Source organism: Danio rerio, chromosome 14, assembly GCF_049306965.1.
Source record: "Danio rerio strain Tuebingen ecotype United States chromosome 14, GRCz12tu, whole genome shotgun sequence".
Taxonomy (NCBI): Eukaryota; Metazoa; Chordata; class Actinopteri; order Cypriniformes; family Danionidae; genus Danio; species Danio rerio.
The window spans coordinates 3595001-3617500 of NC_133189.1; the positions used below are offsets into that span (position 1 = coordinate 3595001).

General features: G+C 36.1%; 2 protein-coding genes across 5 annotated transcripts in view; one reads left to right on the forward strand and one right to left on the reverse strand.

Moving 5' to 3' along the window:
- Window positions 1–7204, reverse strand: part of slc35a4 (solute carrier family 35 member A4) — a 9289-nt gene extending 2085 nt beyond the window's left edge. The window contains 4 exon segments of one of the 4 annotated variants that reach the window (NR_045688.1): window positions 1–826; window positions 2407–2722; window positions 3540–3638; window positions 6182–6206. The exon segment at window positions 1–826 is cut by the window's left edge and continues 2085 nt beyond it. Coding sequence is in view for 3 of the 4 variants with exons in the window: in NM_001256043.2 (NP_001242972.1) it covers window positions 1–803 (803 nt within the window). In the remaining variant the exon portion in view is untranslated. 4 annotated transcript variants of the gene reach the window in all.
- hmgxb3 (HMG box domain containing 3) overlaps window positions 7041–22500 on the forward strand; it is a 32221-nt gene continuing 16761 nt past the window's right edge. Inside the window, exons 1-10 of the mRNA XM_005169574.6 lie at window positions 7041–7186; window positions 10113–10239; window positions 11484–11658; window positions 13219–13653; window positions 15552–15650; window positions 16512–16643; window positions 17698–17990; window positions 20265–20368; window positions 20459–20542; window positions 20630–20718. Of these exons, the coding sequence (XP_005169631.1) occupies window positions 10115–10239; window positions 11484–11658; window positions 13219–13653; window positions 15552–15650; window positions 16512–16643; window positions 17698–17990; window positions 20265–20368; window positions 20459–20542; window positions 20630–20718 (1536 nt within the window). The 5' untranslated portion in view covers window positions 7041–7186; window positions 10113–10114. The remainder of the gene's footprint in view (window positions 7187–10112; window positions 10240–11483; window positions 11659–13218; window positions 13654–15551; window positions 15651–16511; window positions 16644–17697; window positions 17991–20264; window positions 20369–20458; window positions 20543–20629; window positions 20719–22500) is intronic.

Sequence of the window (22500 nt, forward strand, 5' to 3'; positions counted from 1 at the left end):
CCCGTTCCATGTTTCATGACCACAGACATAAGCAGTCCATTGGCAACCTGTCCGGCGACAATAACCCAAACCACAGCCGAATAACCCTCAAAAAACCCTTTCTGTTCCCCGCCGGACAGATGTGACGCCAGATTGACCACAACACCGAACGCGTACAGAAACAGATTCTGCATGCTCAACGGCAGACGTTGGCTTTTCAGCACGCGTTCGGTATAAACGGCAGCCAAACCCGACACAAAACAATACACAAGAACCAACAGCAAACCCCAGGAAGTGATGTAAACCGCCGTTTCCTGCTTACCTTCCAAATCGTAACTAAAGCAGCTGTGAGAAACGCCGGCAGATATAAGCAAGCCCATAGCAAACCATTGTCTGCGATGCAAACGCTTTCCTAAGCACGATGTATAGAGGAGAGCTGTGAAGGCAATCTTGAGGTTACTGAGCACCTGGAAGGAGCTGGGGTCCATGTAGGCCTGCATGAAGACCACTAGATGGTTGTTGAAGGCGTAGAGGACGGCGGGAACGGCGTACGGGGATGCTGTCGTCATGGATATGGAGATTCGGAGAGTAGAAACGCTCCCGGATGCTAGTAGGGAGGCAAAAGAGATGAAGAGTTTGGAGGTCTCGATGAGGAGCACACATGATGAAGCGCTGAAGGGGATCTGTGCTTGTGTTTTGCAGAGCGAGAGCAGAGGAGCGTGAGAGCCGTAGATCAACACCAGCAGGAGCAGGAGAAACAGCCAGCGGAGGCGGAGAGCAGGAGAAGAGGATTCTGGAGATTCATCTGCTGAGATTGCGATCATGTTTGGTCAGTCATGTGGCACTTCTGCTGATTAAAGATAAAAGAAGTAATCAAAATGTGTCGGAAAGACTATATATATATATATATATATATATATATATATATATATATATATATATATATATATATATATATAAATAGTTCTGTCTGGTTCTTGAATCTGATTGGCTGATAGCCGTGCGATATTTTGCCTGTAACATCACACAAAGGCCTCTTCATCCTTCACCTCTGTGTATTACTCCGCCCACATACAGCAAGCAACAAGCAGAGACGCAACAGTTTGACAAATATTACTGTTGTTAGACAACAAAATGTACTTTAGAGGATTTTTTTAGTCGAGAATGTAGTTGTTTAGATTGCAACTATGCAGTTTATTTGTAAGAATAGTGCCTATTTTAAAATATTTACAATTTTTGAGAGCTCGTCGGTGGCCAAAGACGGTTGACTTTGTCTATCCACAAGATGGCGCCAGAACCGCATTATAAGCCCTTGCTCAGTGTGTTCTCTTGAGCGCAAATAAAAAGCTGAAAACGGAAACCTTGTGGTTTTTAAGGAGGACCGGATGGAATCAATATGAAGCTGCAAATAAGAAGCTGGATTCAGCCTTGTCCCTCCTTATCGCAAACACAACAGCAGTCTGGTGAGAAATCTCTGTAGACGGATGGCATTTCATGTCACGTTCAGCCTTATAATCTTAAAATGTGAGCAAAATTTCCTGTATGTCATCACCTTAAGGGGGTCACACACCAGAAGCGCTGCTTCACATTACACTATAGAGAATCATTCAAATAATAATAATAATAATAATAATAATTCCTTACATTTCTATAGCGCTTTTCTGGGCACTCAAAGCGCTTTACACAGTGGGGGGAATCTCCTCATCTACCACCAGTGTGCAGCATCCACCTGGATGACGCGACGGCAGCCATTTTGCGCCAGACCGCACACCACACACCAGCTGATTGGTGGAGAGGAGACAGTGATGCAGCCAATTGAATATGGGGATGGTTAGGAGGCCATGATGGACAAAGGCCAGTGGGCAGATTTGGCCAGGATGCCAAATACTTGCTCTACAGTAACATTGGTGAATTAGTAATGGCTTCTGCTGTTCTGACATCTGCTGCAGATGTGAATGAATGGCGGAAGAAAGTAGTTCCTAATACAAAAGGTGTTTAGTATCTCTGTGTTTGAATTTTCTTTTTTATGTACAAGATTGTACCGTCGAACTGTTGTATAAACGCAATATCACACTAGCAGCAGTGTGCTATGGCTTTATATCAGCACTGGTGGGGCACTAAGCACTCGGCCTGCAGCCTCATGCCAATGCACGCCTCCCACCAGTGCTGGTATACAGCCATAGCACACTGCTACTCGTGTGATATTGCTCATATAAATAATAAATAATATTATGTAAAAATTCACTTTTATTTTGGATGATATTAATCAAAGTTAAACTTTTAGCAGCATGATTATTAATTTATTTCAGTCTCATCCTTTGTGATTCGACAATCACAACAAGTCTAATCGAAATTTGTTTTACAACAGTAAATCATGAAGCCCAACATAATGCCCATTTTTCATCCCAGTCCCCAATCCACACTCACATATAGACCTCAAAACAAAATGTGATTCAGATCAGCAGTTTTGTTGAGGGAAGGAGTGGCAATAACAAAAACGCCAGCGGTGATGATGCGTTTCCTCCTCCTCTTTGGTCTGCTGTTATTCTCCAGGTCTTTTCTTAAGAGAGTTCAGGATGTCCCGTAGAGTGGCCTCGATGTTGGGCACCTGATAGTTTTGAGCGGCGAATATCCCACTCAGCGTCCCCAAAGCCACTCCGAGGACAGCAGAAGAGCGCAGTCTGGACACCACATACCCGGCCAGAAAGCCTTTCAGAAATGGAGATGCTAATAATGAGCCACCCTGAAAAACACACACACACACAGGACAGCAGGTTCAGTTGTGTAGTATATTCGGTGCAACATGAACATACAGCATTTTGGACATATTTTATTGTATTAATTAATTTTTAAAATGAACTAATCATTTATTTAAATAAAATGCACAGCATTTTGCTTATTATACCACTTCTAATTGCTAGGACAATAATTAATAAATAATTCATTCATTCAATTATTTATTTTAATTAATAATTATTAAAACTTAAATAATTAAATAAAAATAAATTAATTGAAAATAAATTAAATAACTGAATTAAAATAATACTTAAATTTGGCTTTCTAATGCCTGGTTTTTGTATTTTTTTCCTAATAATAATCATTTCTTAGAAAGATATTCATAATTTGTTTCCTTAAAAACTAATTATTTAATTCTGGAAAGACATTTTTTTTTAAATAATACTTTTCTAATATAATCTAAATTTTATATTTAAATAATTGATTTTTCAGGTTTTCATTACAGGACAGCTAAATAATTTTGTCTTAAATTTACAATTAAAATAAAATAAAATAAAATGCTTAAAACTTAAATTAAACATCAAATGCTCTAAAGAAATAACAAACAGAAACTCAGGTAAAACTCTAAATAGTTTTTATGAGTAAGGTTTAAAAATGCAATAACGTTCGAAATTATAAAATTGTATTAAACCATGTCACTTCCATTTAATTTATTAGTCATTTTTGTGTTTAATACAAGCATATTGACTACTGGCCAAAACCAAATGAATGATCAGAATGCCATCAAAACGTCAGTAGTAATTTCTAAGTAACTGATGTGGTACCTGTGGGACTCCAGCTTGAACCTCATTCTCCACCTTCTTCTGGATCTCCTCCAGCTGGTCTTTGAGATGAACAAGATCCTTCAGTTTGGTCACTGGATCCTGAAACACAACAGAACACACACATTACTTGTGTAAATCAGCCCTTAGGAGGCCATGATGGACAGAGGCCAGTGGGCAAATTTGACCAGGATGCCGATGTTAAACCCCTACTCTTTATTGAAGGACATCCTGAGATTTTTAACAACCACAGAGAGTCAGGACCTCAGTTTTACGTCTCATCTGAAAGACGGCGCTCACTGAGCAGTATAGAGTCCCCATCAATATACTGGGGCATTAGGACCCACACAGACCGTACGTCGAGCGCCCCTGCTGGCCTCACTAACACCACTTCCGGCAGCAACCTAGCTTTCTCATGTGGTCTCCAATCCAGGTACTGACCAGGCACTGCCCTGCTTAGTGGGTGACCATGTGAGAGTAGTAGAAAGCGAGCTCCAAAATCATTGTCATACTGCTGTTTTGTTTATTCATTAATGCTTGATTATTCAAAGTCACAGCAAATAGTAGTAGTGCTGCATGATCTGAGGGAAAGTAAATAACATCATTTCCCTAAAACAATCTGAATAATAATTGATGTAATAGTGATAATACCACAAATTATGACATCTTTGGATAAACCACAACTTAAATTAGAGCTAAAAATATCCACATTTGCCAAAATGACATTGATAATAACATACTAAAATTATTAATATTCATTAAAAAATGTCTTATCTTTGAAATATTTCACTGTAACAAAAATATTTAACATACATAAAACAAACATTTATTTAAAATAACAACAGCAAATATAACAGTATAATTAGTAGCATAATTTCCCTAAAACAATCTGAATAATAATTATTATAATAGTGATAATACTAAAAATGATGATAATAATAGGTTAATTCTTCAACTACGGGCACTTTTATGTCTTTTGATCATATATCCAAAAATATAATTTTTTTCAAATTCCTCTTTCTTTGTTAAGCTAACAATAAACCTACTTTGAAAAAACTGACTAGCTTTCTATTACATATTTTCATATTATTCAACCTCCTTTTAGATGTCAAAATCCCTGATTTCACCTAGTCGCACACCCAGAGTTTTAAACTTCAACAATGAAAACAACATTTTAAAATATTATTTATCTGGTATCTATTAATATATCCTAATTAAGCACTAGTGAAATAAGTTAAATATTTTATAGTTATTAATATGAGACTATTATTAATATTATTATTTTTATACAAAATGTAGCTGTTGCACAGTATCAGTGTTATTTCCACCACAGCACTGTAATGTTGCTTTAAAAAGTTTGTGTGAGATTATTTTGGAGGTTTCTATGAAAATGAATAGTGCCATCTGAGAGGTAAATATTGCTTGATAAGGAAATACATTTATTCTACGTCATTTCCAAACATGTTGTACCTTTTAAGATGTTTTTTTTTAAACCAAACAAAATGAAGGTAAATAAAAAGTGTTTTGTAGTTATGAAAGGCTAATATCAACCCAAAGCTAACCGCTGAAGCTATTTTTAATTTTTTCACAATAATCTGTTAAAATGTCATTTCCAGCACTGTCATTTCCATCACCACACACATTTAAAAAAATATATTTAGAAAGTTCCCATCACAGATATAAAGTGTATTCACAATGTATGAGTTCATGCTCTATTTAATATACAAATTCAGTTTATTTATTGTCTAATAAGCTCATAACCAAATGAATATTAAATTTTTGTGTGACAGGAGTACAATTCAGCATACAACTGATTTATTTCATTGACAAATCTATCATTATTATATATATTGTGGAAAGATTGGTTAAACTAGATACAAAAATGATCTCTTCATTTTGAAATAAGCTGTATATTGGGATGTGGTGGAGTTGACATTTGTTCAGTTCACAATGGGAAAAAAAATGTTTCTCTTCTTATCCAAGTTTGTCCTCTTACAAATCTTAAAACTAGACAATTTGTTTAAACTTATGAGGCTGTATTACGTTAATTTGAAACATGTTTTTTTTACTCAACTTTAAAGGCTATAAGTGCCCGTAGTTGAAGAATCGCCCAATAATTAATTTCATTCGCATATAAGATTTTAGTAATGTGTATATGAAATAATAATAATAGTAAAAATATTAATTGTTTGTAACTATATATAAAGCATTTTATTGTAATATAAGAATTAATAATAATACAATAATGGCAATATTCAATTTACATCACAATACTGATTGTTATTGTCTTGTCTTAGGTAACGTTAGTTTATATTTGCTTTATTATATTATATTAAATAATTTCTATTACGGCACTATTTAGCCACTTCCCGCTTATTTTATTTTCGATTATTCGTGCACATTTCTCAACACTTTAAGTCTTATTATCGCTATGTTATGATCGACGTTTCGCTTTCTGTTACAGCTGTCAAATGCCAAGAGTTCACAGACACAGCAGTGACTTTACACAATTCAAATAAAGCTTCACGACAGCTCTAATTAACAAACAGCGGAACACACTGATATATAAATGATTATACATACGCGAAATCCATATATCCGTCTTATTTGTACTTTAATTCAGTATTAAACAGACCCTCTCTTACCTTGTCCTCCGCCATACTGCAGAAATGACAAACGACTCGGTCTGCACTCGACTCATGTGGTCTGAACGACGATCTGCTCGAACTTCAACTTTTCAAGCCTTAAAATAACATATTTGCTTTTTAAATGCTTCTAAATAGTTATTTGATGTTATTATAATTTGTAAAAAGCGTATAAAAGTATGTTCAAATAGCGAGTAGAGCTTCCAACAACAAGCAAAGTATAGAAATTCGAAAGTTCTGTCATTGTATTATTAAATTCTAATAAATATAAAATCCCTTAAGCCTATTTAATGTAACTTTAACTTTTATTACCGTAGATTTGATTATCATTATTCACAACTGTTCAGATAAATGTTGTGAGACCCGGTCATGAGACAGCAGTTACTTTTCTCATCGCTGTTGCTTATTTACCAATCACTGTAGCTCGTTGTCACAGCAACTCGCAGTTTTTGTTATAGTTTTATTAGAAACATATCTTGATTTCTATTTGCGTATAATGAAATCGTTCCAATAATAAATAAGTTTAAGTATTATTATTTTTTATTATCAGATATAACTGTCTGCAATGCGACAAGGATATGTTTTGAATGGACTCCACGATTTAGCTCTCTGAGCCTCCAAGCGGGCACTGAAGGAACACAACAACTTTAACGTTATATCTCCCGGGAAACAAGAGTCTAACTGTTTATATTAGTTTTTTGCATACGTTTAACAGAAGAACACAATCATATTGGAGGAAAATGTGCAAAAATAGCGGTTAAAATAAAAACAGGGGCGAATTAAAGCTCGTACTCATTCGTGGATCAAACTCTCATTGGGCCTCCAGTCGTTCATCTGATCTCTCCTCCGCCATTTTACCGCACTATTCTGCGGGAAACACACGCTAAAACACCGGCTCAACTCTCACTCCTCGCACACACATGACCCGGGTGGTGGATCCCGCGGCTTACCCGCCGGTGTGCTGACAAATTCGACTAGACTTGGACCGATCCTGCGCTCCTTCGGGTAAGTCTTCAATAAGACACGCGCTCATTGGCCGCAGACAGTCAGTATCCGCACTCAACAATAAGCGACATCACACACACACACACGGGAGGGAATAAACACTCTGACATGCTTGCACACACACCCAGAGATCTGCTAAACAGTTTAGCTGTGGGTTCATGTGGAAAAACTGCTATTGAAATCACACATGTTGGTCTCTATTCTATTTGTGTATGTTTGTTGGAGTGTCACGTGATGCGTTCAGGGCTTCTGTTTACATGCACTTGTGTCAGTTGTAACCGAATAATATTAAAATTGGGTAACCAATGTCAGGATAATCCCACGTTCCGTAGTAAAACCACATAAGTTCATTAGAATCAAGTACACTTACAAAAAAGTATTGCCGTAAAGCTGGTTTTATATGTGCACATTCCTTTATTTAACGTTCCCTATATTGTCTACTACGCTAATATGAATATAGGGTCTAAAATCACATGTAAAATATGACTTAAAACAACATTAGCCCTATTTAATTGACTGTGAATACAGTAGTATTCATTGGTTGCTAATATGATTTCACAATTTAGAGTTTGCAAATAATGCTTTTCTAAAATTATTAAGGAGAAAGTCTGAATGTGCGAATATAAAACCAACTCTACCTCAAGCAAAACAAAAAAATCAAACTTTAAAATATGAAGTAATCATTTATTTTGCGTCATTGACTGAGAGACTTCCATTTTATAATTACAGTTTTACTACAAATACCCTGGTAAAACTGTGGTTGTTGTTGCAAAACCATTGTTTGGGGTTACCATAGTTGACCACGGTAAACACAAATTAACTGTGGTTTTGCAACACCAACCAAAGTTTTACCATGATTACCTGGCTTTGTGTCAGTTGTAACTTTATACTTTATCAGTTGGAATATTAATATTATCAACTAATGTCATGATAATATTACGTTCCGTAGTAAAACCACATAGGATCATTAAAATCAAGTTCAATTGGAAAAAAAGTATTGACGTAAAGCTGGTTTTATATTCGCACATTTAACGTTTAATTCCTATATTGTCAACTACGCTAATTTCAATACAGGGTCTAAAATCACATGTAAATATGACTTAAAAAACATTAGCCCTATTTAATTGACTGTGAATAGTGTACCATTCATTGGTTGCTAATATGATTTCACAATTTAGAGTTTGAAAATAATACTTTTCTAAAATAATTAAGGAGAAAGTCTGAATGTGCGAATATAAAACCAACTTTACCTCAAAAATTTGAAGTAATCATTTCTTTTTGGGTCATTGACTGAGAGACTTCCATTTTATAATCACAGTTTTACTACAAATACCCTGGTAAAACTGTGTTTGTTGTTGCAAACCCATTGTTAATTTGGTGTTACTATAGTTGACCACGGTAAACACAAATTAATTGTGGTTTTGCAACACCAACCACTGTTTTACAATGATTACCTGGCTTTGTGTCAGTTGTAACTTTATACTTTATCAGTTGTAATATTAATATTATCAACTAATGTCATGATAGTACCACGTTCCAAAGTAAAGCCATATTATTTTCAGACGTATATTGGAATCAAGATATGTAGCCTTACAACGATTAACCATGGTTTTCTCATAGTAAATTTGAAGTGACTTTTTTTTGGCACATTAAAATCCATTTTGCAACCACAGTTTTACTACAAATACCATGGTAATGGTATGGTATGGTATGGATGGTGTTGCAAAACCATTGTTAATATGGTGTTACAATAGTTGACCATGGTAAACACAAATTTACTATGGTTTTGCAACACCAAACCAAGGCTCTACCACACTTACCTGCAATTGTGTCAAACACAGTTTTACCATGGTATTACTAGCATAAAATGGAAGTCAATGTCTCAAAAAAGGGTCAACAATAAGCAATATAACACACGCACGGGAGGAAATAAAACACACTCTGAAATCTGCTGCTAGCCAGTTTGATGTGGGTTCATATGGATAAACTGCTGTTAAAATCACATATATGTCTCTGTTGTGTATGTTTGCTATTAAGGGAGTGTCACATGATGCATTCAATGTTTCTGTTTACATGCATTTGTGTCAGTTGTAACATATTATTACTATTAATAGTAACAAACCGATGTCATGATAATACCACGTTCTGTAGTAAAACCATATAACTTCATTTGAATCAAGTACCCTTACAAAAATTAACCATGTTTTTATTGCAAATTTGAAGTAATCATTTCTTTTTTTGGGCTTTGGCTGAGAGACTTCTATTTTATAACCACAGTTTACTATAAATACCCTGGTAAAACTAGTTGGTGTTGCAAAACTATGTTAATTTGGGGTTATCACAGTTGACCATGGTAAACCTAAATTAACTATGGTTTTACAACACCAACCACAGTTTTACTATGGGAATGGTAATATACATATGGAAGTCAATGCATCAACAATAAGCAATACCACACATATACACATGGGAGGGAATATGCCTGCACACACACTCTGAAATCTGCGAACCAGTTTAGCTGTGGGTTCACATGCATTATGACAGTGCATAATATTTGACTAGATATTTTTCAGGATGCTAGTATTCAGTTTAAAGTGACGTTTAAAGGCTTAACTAGGTTAATAGGGTAAGTTAGGGTAATTATTATGTAAGTGATTGTATAACAGTGGCTCTGTAGAATATTGAAAACAAATATTGCTTAAGGGGATAATAATATTAACCTTAAAATGTAAAAAAAAATTGCTTTCATTCTAGCCAAAATAAAATAAATAAGACTTTCCCCAAAAGAAAAAGTTATATAGGAAATACTGTGAAAAATTCCTTGCTCTGTTAAACATCATTAGGGAAATGAAAAGGAACCAAAAAAATCACAAGAGGGCTAATAATTTTGACTGTATGTGTGTATCTGTGTATGTTTTTCTGTCAGAGATGGAGGCTATCTATGGGGAGATGGAGGTGGAGAGCTGCTACACGCTTCTGGAGCTTCCTTCACCCAAGAAGAAACGCAAGAGCAAAGGCAGCGTGGAGAACTCGGACAAACCCAAGAAACCCAGGTAGATGTTGATCCAGAAAGCTGAGCTCTGAAAAAGTCCACATGAACCGAAAGCTGGAACCGTTTTTTAATAAATGAGAAAACAGCGGGCGTGGCTTGCTTTTTCCACTGCGAGCTGATTATACTGATGTAGTAAAGCAGCATTTCATTCAGAAAGATCCGGACAAGGTTTTGGGCGAGTTATTACAGCCTAACAGACTCCTCCTCCTCCTCACCATTTCTGTTTGTTGTCAAAAATGACAGCTGGACGGGCGTGGTTAAGTTTGTTAGCCAAGCCCAACGAGAAGGGTGTAAACGGAGGTCGGAGCCAGCTCCAAGTGGGTGGGCCTTGGAGCTCCAAGTGGGCTGTGCAAACCTTATTTAGTCGTATTTAGAGTTCAATATTGTGCTTTTTGAATGTGTACACCTAACCCTAAACCCAACCTCACAGTAACCTGTTGGGTTTTATGTACGTCTACACCTAAACCCAACCTCCATAACCTGATAAACCCAACCTACCTGTGGTTTAAGTCCCTCCCACTTGGAGATCACCCAACCTACTTGCGGTGTAATCCCTCCCACTTGCAGGTCTCTGGGCTGCAGCGATACCTACTTGAGCACAACAGCTCAGACAGACGTAATCAAAGTCCCTTAAAGGCAAGTCATATCACTCTACGGCCATTTTTTAAACACCTCTCAGGTCTGAATTGGGAAACATCGAATTCTCCAAAACTACTTGTCAAGCTTGCGATTACATTACATATTTGGAATCACTAATAAAATTAAGCAACACCTGTACCTTTAGTTTAATTTCTAAACATTCAAATCGCAAAAAATCTGCTCATGTCTGGTTCGAGCCCCTCCCTCGGAGTATCATCAGTCTATAGGGATCAATGATTGGCTACTGTACTAGAAGGCGGACTTTATTCGCCATATATTGATCGATGATTGGCTACTGTACTAGAAGGCGGGGATTCATTCGTCGGATTGACAGTTACACTTTTCCGCATTCAAACCTATACGAGTGACATGTCTTGTATATTCTAGAGTCTTTGACGTAATCTAAAAAATGTAAACAGGAAGTGCATTTTGAGATTTTAATTAAAGATTTCAAGAGCAGATTTTTTTTATTAATGACATGCGCAGATGAATTGTTACACCACAACACTAGCAATGTGAGCTAACCAAATCATATGGTTCGTTTTGATTTCATTTGTACTTGACCCTGTATGCTTGAGCTGCAGAACTGTTGGCTTTCTGTCGTAGATCTGCATACCTGCTCTATTACTTCGACGTGCATCAGAGGATCCAGCAGGAGCATCCGGATCTGCCTCAGTCTGAGATCAACAAATGCATTAGTGACAGCTGGAAGAGGTTGAACGTGGCCGACCGGGGATATTATCTGGAGAGAGCGCGCATGGAGAGAGATGGAGTCGACCCCGTAAGTCTTTGAGAATAATTGTAAATAATTTTTACATTTTATGCATGAATGTATATTTTTGTATGTTGTTTATTTGTAAGAATGTAAGAATTCAGGGATAATTTTTATTTTTTTTACTGTAATATATATATATATATATATATATATATATATATATATATATATATATATATATATATATATATATATATATATATATATATATATATATATTATAGTGCTGTCAAATGCAATTATTTGCATCCAAAATAAAAGTTTGTATTTACATAATGTGTGTGTACTCACTGTGTGTATATATATATATATATATATATATATATATATATATATATATATATATATATATATATAAATAAACTAAACATTTTATCTAATACAAATTATATATATATATATATATATATATATGTATATATATATATATATATATATATGTATATATATATATATATATATATATATATATATATATATATATATATATATATATATATATATATATATAAATAAATAAACTTTATATAAAATAAAATATATATAAATATATATATATAATTTGTATTAGATAAAATGTTTAGTTTATATTTATTATTTATTGATTTATATTTATTTATTTTGGATCCGTTGATCGCAATTCATTTTGACAGCACTTAATTATTTTTTTTACTTTTTTTTATAAATACTCATTTTTATTTTATAGTAAAATATTATAAAAACTAAAAAGTAATTGTTAGTAATAATATTATAAAAGTACTTTAATAATAATGCTACTATTTAAAAATTTTAATAATAATAATAATAATAATGATTTTTATAATAGTGTTTGAAGGAGAAAAGCTCCATTTTTGCCCTGCATATTTGTTGTACTGCAAAAAATTGACTTCTTTTAATTACTTTATATCTCTAATACTATATATTTTGAATTATAATAATATATATGTAATATGCAGTATTTTATTTAACATTGTGTAACATTATTTAATAAAATAAAACATATGCAAAAATAATAAAATGTATTATGTAATAATAATTATAAAAATGCTAATAATATTTAAATCTTTAATTTAATATTATGTTTAATATTATTATTATTATTTTTTTTTAAAGGTATGTCCTGCAATATTTTTTATTTTGCATTAAGCTAAAATATTTAATTGATATTATGCATACATCGATAGTTTTGTAAGTTGTTTATTTTTACCAATTGTAACATTATTTTGAAGAGTAGTGATTGAGAAAAGAAGTGATTTAATAGTATAATTAAAAGATTTTGCCATTAATAAAGCTAATTGCTGCTTAAAGTGAATTAAATCATAAATAAATGATGACATGTTGTTTTTTAAAAAAAAAAAGAAAAAAATCTTATTTTTATTAAATATTAGTATTTTTTTTAAATCCCTCTAAATTAATTAAATTCATAATAAAAGATTTCTAAGTCATTTTTTACTCTTAAAATAAGTAGGAAATTAAATTTACTTTTACAAACAAACAAGAAAGGTCTACTTGTGTAATTTTTAATATCATCGACTGTCTAATTTTACATCTCCTTTTTTGTCCCAGAGCAGCCAATCAGCAGCCACTTCCTCTCAGGACGTCCCAGGATTCCGCAAGATCCTTCCGAGGGCCAATTATGTGCTCCTGCCCAAGAGTCCCACAGCAGGAGGAGATCAGACTGAGGGTGGGGATGTGGATGTGCTGGTGGACGGAGCTCCTGGAACCCCTGCGCAGGATACTCTGGTGTCCCCCATGACTCTGGGCAGTGAGGTGGAGCTGACGGAGCAGTGCATCGCCATCCAGGCCCTCAGTGCAGACGCAGCCCAGAACACCAGCATCTGTGAAAGAGTGACGAGTCTCGACAAAACTGTGAAGAAGAAGGAGACTGGAGTGTGTTATGGTGACGTTGCGGTGACTGTGGAGAACGGAGAAGATGCTGGAGCTTTAATGCCTCAGCTCAAAGCAGAAGCCACTCATCTGGTTGCTATAATACCCAATCAGGTGAGCTGTTTGATTATTTACGATTACGGCACCTTACACCCTGCTAGTACAGGGTTAAAGGGATAGTTCAGCCAGAATTGAAAATTCTGTTATCATTTAATCGCCCTTTACTTGTTTCAAAGCTGTTTGAGTTTCTTTCTTCTGTTAAACACAAAAGAAGATGTTTTGAAGAAATCTGTAAACCGGTAACCATTGACATCCATAGTATTCCAGTATTGACTTTGAAGGGATAGTTCACCCAAAAATTTAAATGTTGTCATCATTAATTGTCTTTCCTTGCTCCAAAGCTGTTTGAGTTTGTTTCTTTTGTTAAACACAAGAGAAGATATTTTGAAGAATGATGAAAACCGGTAACCACTGACATCCATTGTATATGGTTTATTCCAAATTGTTCCAAACCTGTTTGAGTTTCTTCTTTCTGTGGAACACAAATGAAGATATTTTGAAGAAAGCTGAAAACCGGTAACCATTGGCATCCATAGTATTGCTTATAAAGGGATGGTTCAGCCAAAACTGAAAATTCTGTCATCATTTACTCACCGTTTCAAACCTTCATGAGTTTCTGTCTTCTGCTGAACACAAAAGAAAATATTTTGAAGAAGGCTGAAAAATGGTAACCATTGACTTCCATAGTATTTGTTTTTGTTCCAAATTGTTCCAAACCAGTTTGAGTTTCTTACATGTGTTGAACACAAAAGAAGATGTTTTGAAGAAAGCTGAAAACCGGTAACCATTGACTACCATAGTATATTTTTTAAAGGGATAGTTCAGCCAAAACTAAAAATTCTGTCATCATTTACTCACCCATTCAAACCTTCAAGAGTTTCTTTCTTCTGTTGAATACAAGAGAAGATATTTTGAAAAAGGGTGAAAACCTGTAACTTCTGACATCCATTGTATGTGTTTTTTCCTACTATGAAAGTCAATGGTTACGGGTGTCCAGCTTTCTTCAAAACATTTTCAGTTGTATTTAAAAGACAAAAGAAAGTGGTAAAGGATTTGGGTCTACCTAAAGGTGATTAAATTTTCATTTTTGGCTGAACTATCCCTTTAAAGGGCCATGAAATCCCCCTCTCCTCCTGAAGCCCGGGGTCTGAATGCAGACACACTGGAGCAGTGCAGCTGGTCTCTTGCCCTGTCCAACCATTATCCTGCCAGTAATCTGGTTTTAAACATAGACGAACACAGCAGCATGGATTTAGGTGATGTGTCTGAATGGTAACAAACTCGACTAATAACAAGTAATAACAAAACAAAGTCCACCATTCTCCAATTCTCATACAGCTCTCCTGCCGTGCGCGGTTTCACCCAGTCATTGAGTCTGACAACTTGGAAAGCACAGGCAGTCCTGAATAAATAAGAAGCAGGGTCTTCTCATAGGATAAGAAAACTCCACTATTAATAATAATGAGAAACTGATGCGTCATCACTTTACTAGCAGATTCGCGCTACGTCACCAATTTTGATCCCTTCCCAAAAATTATTTTAAACCCGGAAGATGAAATTAGCACACAAAACCTCAAAGTATTCCCCACAATTACAGCGGACAGGTGCCAATGTCAGCTTAACTGATGCTCAACACACACAACATCTGTTAAAATCTCAAAAAAAGTATCCCAGAGTGTCCTAAACATTTAAAACAGCTTTTACACTTTTAAAAAAAATATATACTTTATTATTCCTAAACATTTTCAGTTTGAGTATACACAAAGAACATATTTCGGTAGCATAAACTATTACAATTTTCATGTCGTTCCAATTCCCTGAGACCTTCATTCATCTTTAGACACAAAAAATGATGATAACTTAGATGTAAAGCGGGAGCTCTCTGACCCTCCGATTACAGAAGTCACATTGAATGTTTGGACAATATTTCTGTTCTGTATGGTGTTTTTCAGGGCCTTGTGGAGAATAAAGTGATTAACACGGCCAGCCCAATCATGATGTTTCCATTGATGAGCACTGTGAAGACCGAACCCAAACCCTCCTTTAAACTGGTCAGTGGGATTTTTCTGTTTTTATAGTATTAATAATTCCTTACATTTATATAGCGCTTTTCTGGGCACTCAAAGCGCTTTACACAATGGAGGTGAATCTCCTCATCCACCACCAGTGTGCAGCATCCACCTGGATGACGCGACGGCAGCCATTTTGCACCAGACTGCACACCAGCTGATTGGTGGAGAGGAGGCAGAGTGATGAAGCCAATTATGATATGGGGATGGTTAGGAGGCCATGATGGACTGAGGCTAGTGGGCTAATTTGGCCAGGATGCCAGGTTGAAACCCTTACTCTTTTTCAAAGGACATCCCTGGATTTTTAACGACCACAGAGAGTCAGGACCTTGGTTTAACATCGAAAGAAGTCGCTCACTGAGCAGTATAGAGTCCCCCTCACTATACTGGGGCATTAGGACCCAGATAGACCGCAGGTTTGGCGCCCCTGCTGGCCTCACTAACACCACTTCCAGCAGCAACCTAGCTTTCTCATGTGGTCTCTCATCCAGGTACTGACCAGGCGCAGCCCTGCTTAGCTTCAGTGGGTGACAGTTGCAAAGAGCTAGCTGCCAGCTGTATCTATTTATATGGATATCAGTTTATTTCAGACGCAAGAGATCGAAAAAACATCAAAATAGGTTTATTTCATGAATGTATTGCTTGATTCTGGTGTGAGCACAATGGTTCACATTCAATTCTGCTCCCCATGATATCCTATCTTGCTTTTGCTTTGAGTTTGAGTAACATTGTTAAGTTGCATCGCAGTCTAGAAATCCTATTGGTGCTCTAAATCTTTTCCAGTCTTCAATGTATTCTGCATTTATGCATGAACAGTATCTCTGACATCTGTTGTGTTTTCAGCCCATCAAATACACACGGAGAGGACGTGGCAACTGCATCACACCCGGCTGTATGTTTTCATACGTCACCCGTCACAAACCGCCATTTTGTCCAGACTGCGGGCAACACCTCGGTGGGAAGTGGGTCCCGCATGTGAGTCAACGTTACTCATGTTTTAGCACTCAGATCAGGACTGCTCAACCCTGTTCCTGGAGATCTACCTTACATCTACCTTATCAAACACACCTGCCTGTAATTATCAAGTGCTGTTCAGGTCTTATTTAATTGGTTCAGGTGTGTTTGATCAGGGTTGGAGCTCAACTTTGCAGGAAGGAAGATCTCCAGGAACAGGGTTGAGCAGCCCTGACTTGCATGATTGAAAGAAGTGTGTGCTGTGTGGTGGAAAAGTTTACTAGACTTTCGCTCCCACTTTATATTAGGTGGCCTGGACTAATATGTACTCGCACCGTAGTTAATTATTTGTAACAATGTTCTCACTGTGTAAACACATGGGTTTACATTGTACTTATGATTGATTAAATACCTTACATCTGTAATTACACTGTTGATCATCTATTACATCTATTACGCACCCCCAAACCTGTCCCAAAACCTACCTGCAATACATTATGAACACATATTGTGTGTATTATTGGTGCATGGTAGTTAAGACCACCTAATATTAAGTGGGACCAGACTTTTTATGAAGGGAGAAATGCATGCACAGTGTCTTATAAACAACCTTATTATAAGTTGTATCATTTGACAAATTAATAATCATATTAGCAACATTTAAGGGGGATCTATTATACCTAATTTTACAAGATGTAAAATATGCCTCTTATGATTCTAGTGTGTGTGTGTTTCAGCTCAAAATACCCCTCAAATATTGTTTTATAACTCTTTGAAACTGACCCTTTTAGGTTTTGAGCGTAATCGTGGCATTTTGGTGACTTTCCCTTTAAATTCAAATGAGTTTGTGCTCTTTTCAAAAGAGGGCGGAGCTGCAAATGCCTGTGTGTCAGCGTTGGGGCAGATTCAAAAACAAGATTAACATTCTATGCTAATGTGGGGGAGATGGTCACTAATGGATCTTTGGACTTTAAAGAAATCTGCTTTTCCTTCAGAACAGAAATGTGGCTTTAATATATGTGGCTTCTCTGCTGACGTTTTAAATCAATCCAATCTGCAATTCGCTTTGTTACAGGGCAAGAGAAGCTCCAGTAAATCCTCTGAGGCGTCTTCTGGAAAAGAGTGTGAGGACTCCAATCCTACTGCCCAGCGCTCAGATGATCCAGCAGATCTTAAAGACACAGAGCAGACAGAAGAGCAGGCATCTGCATCCAGAGTCAGCTCTTTAGATAAAGCTCAGGATGGCCGATCTGCTGCTGCTGCTAGAAGAGTTACTCGGAAAAAGAGAGAGCGAATCAAGGCAGGGTCGACCCAACAAACATCTGATGGAGCCGCAGTCTGCAAACCTGATGAAACAACAGCTGTCCTGTAAGAAACACAATATTACAATATCACAATATTAATTATTAACAAAATTAACATAAAATTAAACAAATCATGCAAAATAATATACTAATTATTTTGCATGATTTGTTTAATTTTATGTTAATTTTGTTAATTTTGTTTCAGTTCTCAACATAATGAATGAAAACAACAATAAAAAAAAATTATGCACAAAGCTTGAGCTTCCATTGCAGCAGTGCTGGTTTAATATTATTGTTATAGTGTATATTAAGGTTTTACGTTTTTATATTCTGTTCTTAGATTCTTAGATGTTTTATGTTGTTCTTTTTGGCTGTTTTCAGTTTTGATCTTGCTCCAAGTATAAGGAATTTTCATTATTTTATTATTTAGTTTTTTTTTTTTTACAAATTATTTGTAAGCTTTTTTTTAAGTGATTGTCACTTTAACTTTAATTCATGTCTGTTTTTAATCATTTCACTCACTTTTTTCCAATTTTTAAAAAAATTTCATCTATGCATATTTTTACTATTTACATATTTACTTTATTTAAATTTTTGCAAACAGTTTTTAATCATCTTTATCTTAGTTTTCTTAATACAAATGTAGTAAAGAAGTAATTATTATAACAGTTTATATTAAAAAATGTTAGCATATTACTATATTAAACTGTACGTTACCCATTTTATTCAAAGTTGTATTATTATTTAGCTATTATTATTTATTTGTAATTTCTTTACAATTTTTATATTATTTTTTAGAACTTACAATGACAAAAATAGTTTGCAGCATACAGTGTAGTGCACAATGTACTTGAAGAAGTGAAACACTTAATAGGCAGATTCATTTTGCAAAAAAAAACATTCAAGTTGTTAGAGAAGCTAACAGTAGTATTGGTAACCTAGCAACCAACAGTAAACAAGGCAAGCATAATGTAGGCACATTAGTGTAATATTCAATACGTCCCATTACATTCGAGTTATTCACATTAAGCCTTTTTCAGACAATTCTAAAACCACCTCAAGAGTGCGTAAAATGTTGCCAATTAAGAGATTTTTATAAAAAGTTTGGCATTTCTTTAACTTTTAAAATACACGTTAACATAGTCGCTTAAGAAGCCGTTCACACATCATGCCTTTTGTGCACACAAGTTTGTTATTTACAATAGAGGTGCATGGCTTGCATGCGCAAGTATTAAGCGAAGCTCAAGCATTTTCCAAGTGCACCTAGTTGAAAACTGAACTTTCAACACACTACGAGTCATGTGACTGCAACTAACCAATCAGCTTCAGCAGTATTAGATATATCAGCAGTATGGAATATAGACCATTTAGAGGGATGTAAACAAAAACAATGGCCCCAACGTGTTTCCTGTTTTACATTTTTAATTTCTCCAGCTTCCGAGAATCCAAAAAGGGCCACATATTGATAAATAATGTTATGAAAGCTGTTTTAACAGTAAGTTATGATTGAATTGCCTCTTGTTATAGTTACGAAGTAGTTTGATAACAAGCAGGAAATGTTCATGGGCCAATGACATGACCACATTGAAACGGTCCATACACATTTCAGTAATGACGGTAGATTAATTGGCTTAGACAAAGGCAGTGCATCCAAACACTGCAACGCTTTTAATTTTCCTCATAAATAAAACTTGTATCAGAGCTGCAGCAATGGTTTGTCATCCTATAAGGAAAAAGGCTGATTGTTGACAGGCTGCGACAGACGCCAAAGTGGAATGTTGCTTCAAGCTCATTGAAAATGGTAAAGGAAGTGAAGCACCTCTTGCTTTCCATATGCTTTTAGACTTACGCTCCATTCACACGGGGCTTCAGCATCAACGCTTGCCATTCACTTTGAATGGGTTCGTTGCCGAACTGCATTGTGGACCCGTCGACGCCGCTTCAGAGGCGTTGTTCGTTGTAGAAGTTGGGACTAGCACAACTTCTCAAGCGCCAATGGAAGCGTCAGCCAATCAGATCACTGTATGCAAATACACCAGCTAGACTGTGGCCTATTGCTGACTGAATTTCATTGGCTGATGCTGCTATGACGACAGCGTCAGCCCCTACTTCAGACTCGCCTTCAGTCAAGCATTGACGCTGAAGCCCCGTGTGAATGGGGCGTTAGTATGTTAATGCTCCCTAAAATGTGAGGCGCACAGGACGCATAAGCAGCCCTGAAAATGCTCACAGCCATTTGAAAACCATTAAAAAAAGGCACCTCTCAACACAAAAATGGGTTTGATCAAGGCATAAATGTCTCTATTAGTCTTTAATGTGTGTTTTTGTGTCATTTCAGAGCATTGGGTGGTGGTCAGATTCAGATTATCGCTAGAGAAAAAGCCTGCAGTGCTGTGCAGAAACGACGCATACGAGCTATTCTTCCAGCGCCATCACAGAACAGTGAGCTAAACTCCTTTAGCAAATACAAACTGGCTTGAGAAACTGAATGAAGAGCATGCGAGATGCTGACTTGTGTCTGTTTCTCTACAGATTCAGCCAGTCAGCCTGCGGTGATGCAGTGGATCACCATTCCTCCTGATAAAGTCAAAACAGACGCTGGTATCATGAGAGCCGGTGAGAGAGAGGAATGATGACGCAGAGGTTTATGTTTGCTTCATCGCTGACTCTCTTGTAATGTGTTGTGTTTGTTTGGTTTTTCAGTGAAGGTCAGCGAACAACACATGGCAGGTCTGAAACCCAGCACTCTCAAACAGCTGGGTCACATGATCACACCCGCTGCTTTGCAACAGGTCAGCTCATCAATAAATCCCAAGTGAAGAGTGTTCATTCATTCATTCATTCATTTTCTTGTCGGCTTAGTCCCTTTATTAATCCGGGGTCGCCACAGCGGAATGAACCGCCAACTTATCCAGCAAGTTTTTACGCAGCGGATGCCCTTCCAGCCGCAACCCATCTCTGGGAAACATCCACACACACACTCACAAACTACGGACAATTTAGCCTACCCAATTCACCTGTACTGCATGTCTTTGGACTGTGGGGGAAACCGAAGCACCCGGAGGAAACCCACGCGAAGGCAGGGAGAACATGCAAACTCCTCAAAGAAACACCAACTGAGTCGAGATTCGAACCAGCGACCTTCTTGCTGTGAGGCGACAGCACTACCTACTGCGCTACTGCCTCGCCGTGAAGAGTGTTATTTTGAAATTTTTTTATACTATAATCGTCTTATTATTGTATTTAGTTATTTTAATTAGTATATAGGCCGGTACAGTGACTCAGTGGTTAGCACTGACGGCCCACAGCAAGAAGGTCAGTGATTTGATTCCCAGCTGGGTCAGTTGGCATTTCTGTGTGGAGTTTGTTGGTGTGTTTTTTCCTGGTGCTCTGGTTTTCTTCCACAGATGCTGTAAGTGAATTGGGTAAACAAAAAAAATTGGCCATGGTGTATGAGTGTGTGTGTGGGGATGTGAGAGTGTATGGGTGTTTTCCAGTGCTGGGTTGCAGCTGGAAGGGCATCCGCTTCGTAAAACATATGCTGGAATAGTTGGCGGTTCATTCCACTGTGGCAACCACCACTGATAAATAAGGGATCAAGCTGAAGAAAAATAAATTAATAATTTGTATAATTTGAATTTTTTTATCCTGGTTGATATTGCAGTTTTAGTCATTTTGCTTTCTTGTGCGTTTTTTTTTTGGGGGGGGGGGGGGGGGGGGGGTATTTTATGTGCCTGTATATTTTACATATGTGTTTTAATATATTGAACATAATTTTTGTCAAATTAAACAAGATAAACTAAATAGTAAAGTTGACCTAAACATAAGTTTTGCCTAACAATGACTAAATAAATATTTTAACTGTCATTACAAATATCCTAAAGATCATATAGTGAATTGCAAGGTGAATTTTTTTTAGAAATAAATAAAAAAATATATATATAAATATATATATATATATATATATATATATATATATATATATATATATATATATATATATATATATATATATATATATATATATATATATATAATGTTATCCGCTTGTTAAGTGTGACGTCACGCGAAGTGGTTTCCGGTCTATTCAACTGTATGGGGAGATTCCTGAAATGGTAATTCTAAGCGTTTACAAAGCGATTTAATACTTTCCAAAATCACCATCGCAAAATATATGCCTAATTTCCGATGGCCAGAAAGTTATTCTTTTTTTATAAATTGTTAAAATTTGGGTATTTGTTATGTAGCAAGCCCAGAGATTGTTGTTATAAATATACAGTTGAAACCAGAGTTTAATCAGATTCATAGGCTGTCTTGCTCGCACAAGCTTTTTTATAGGATTGAGGTCAGGGCTTTGTGATGTCCACTCCAAAACATTCACTCTGTTGTCCTTAAAGCACATTTTCACTAATTTGGCAGTATGCTTAGGGTCATGGTCTGTTTGGAAGACCCATTTGTGGCCAAGTTTTAATTTTCTGGCTGATCTCTTGAGATTCCATCAGACCACAGGACATGTCTCCAAAACTGAGTCTTTTTCCCAGTGTAATTTAGCAAATTGTAATCTGGCTTTTTTG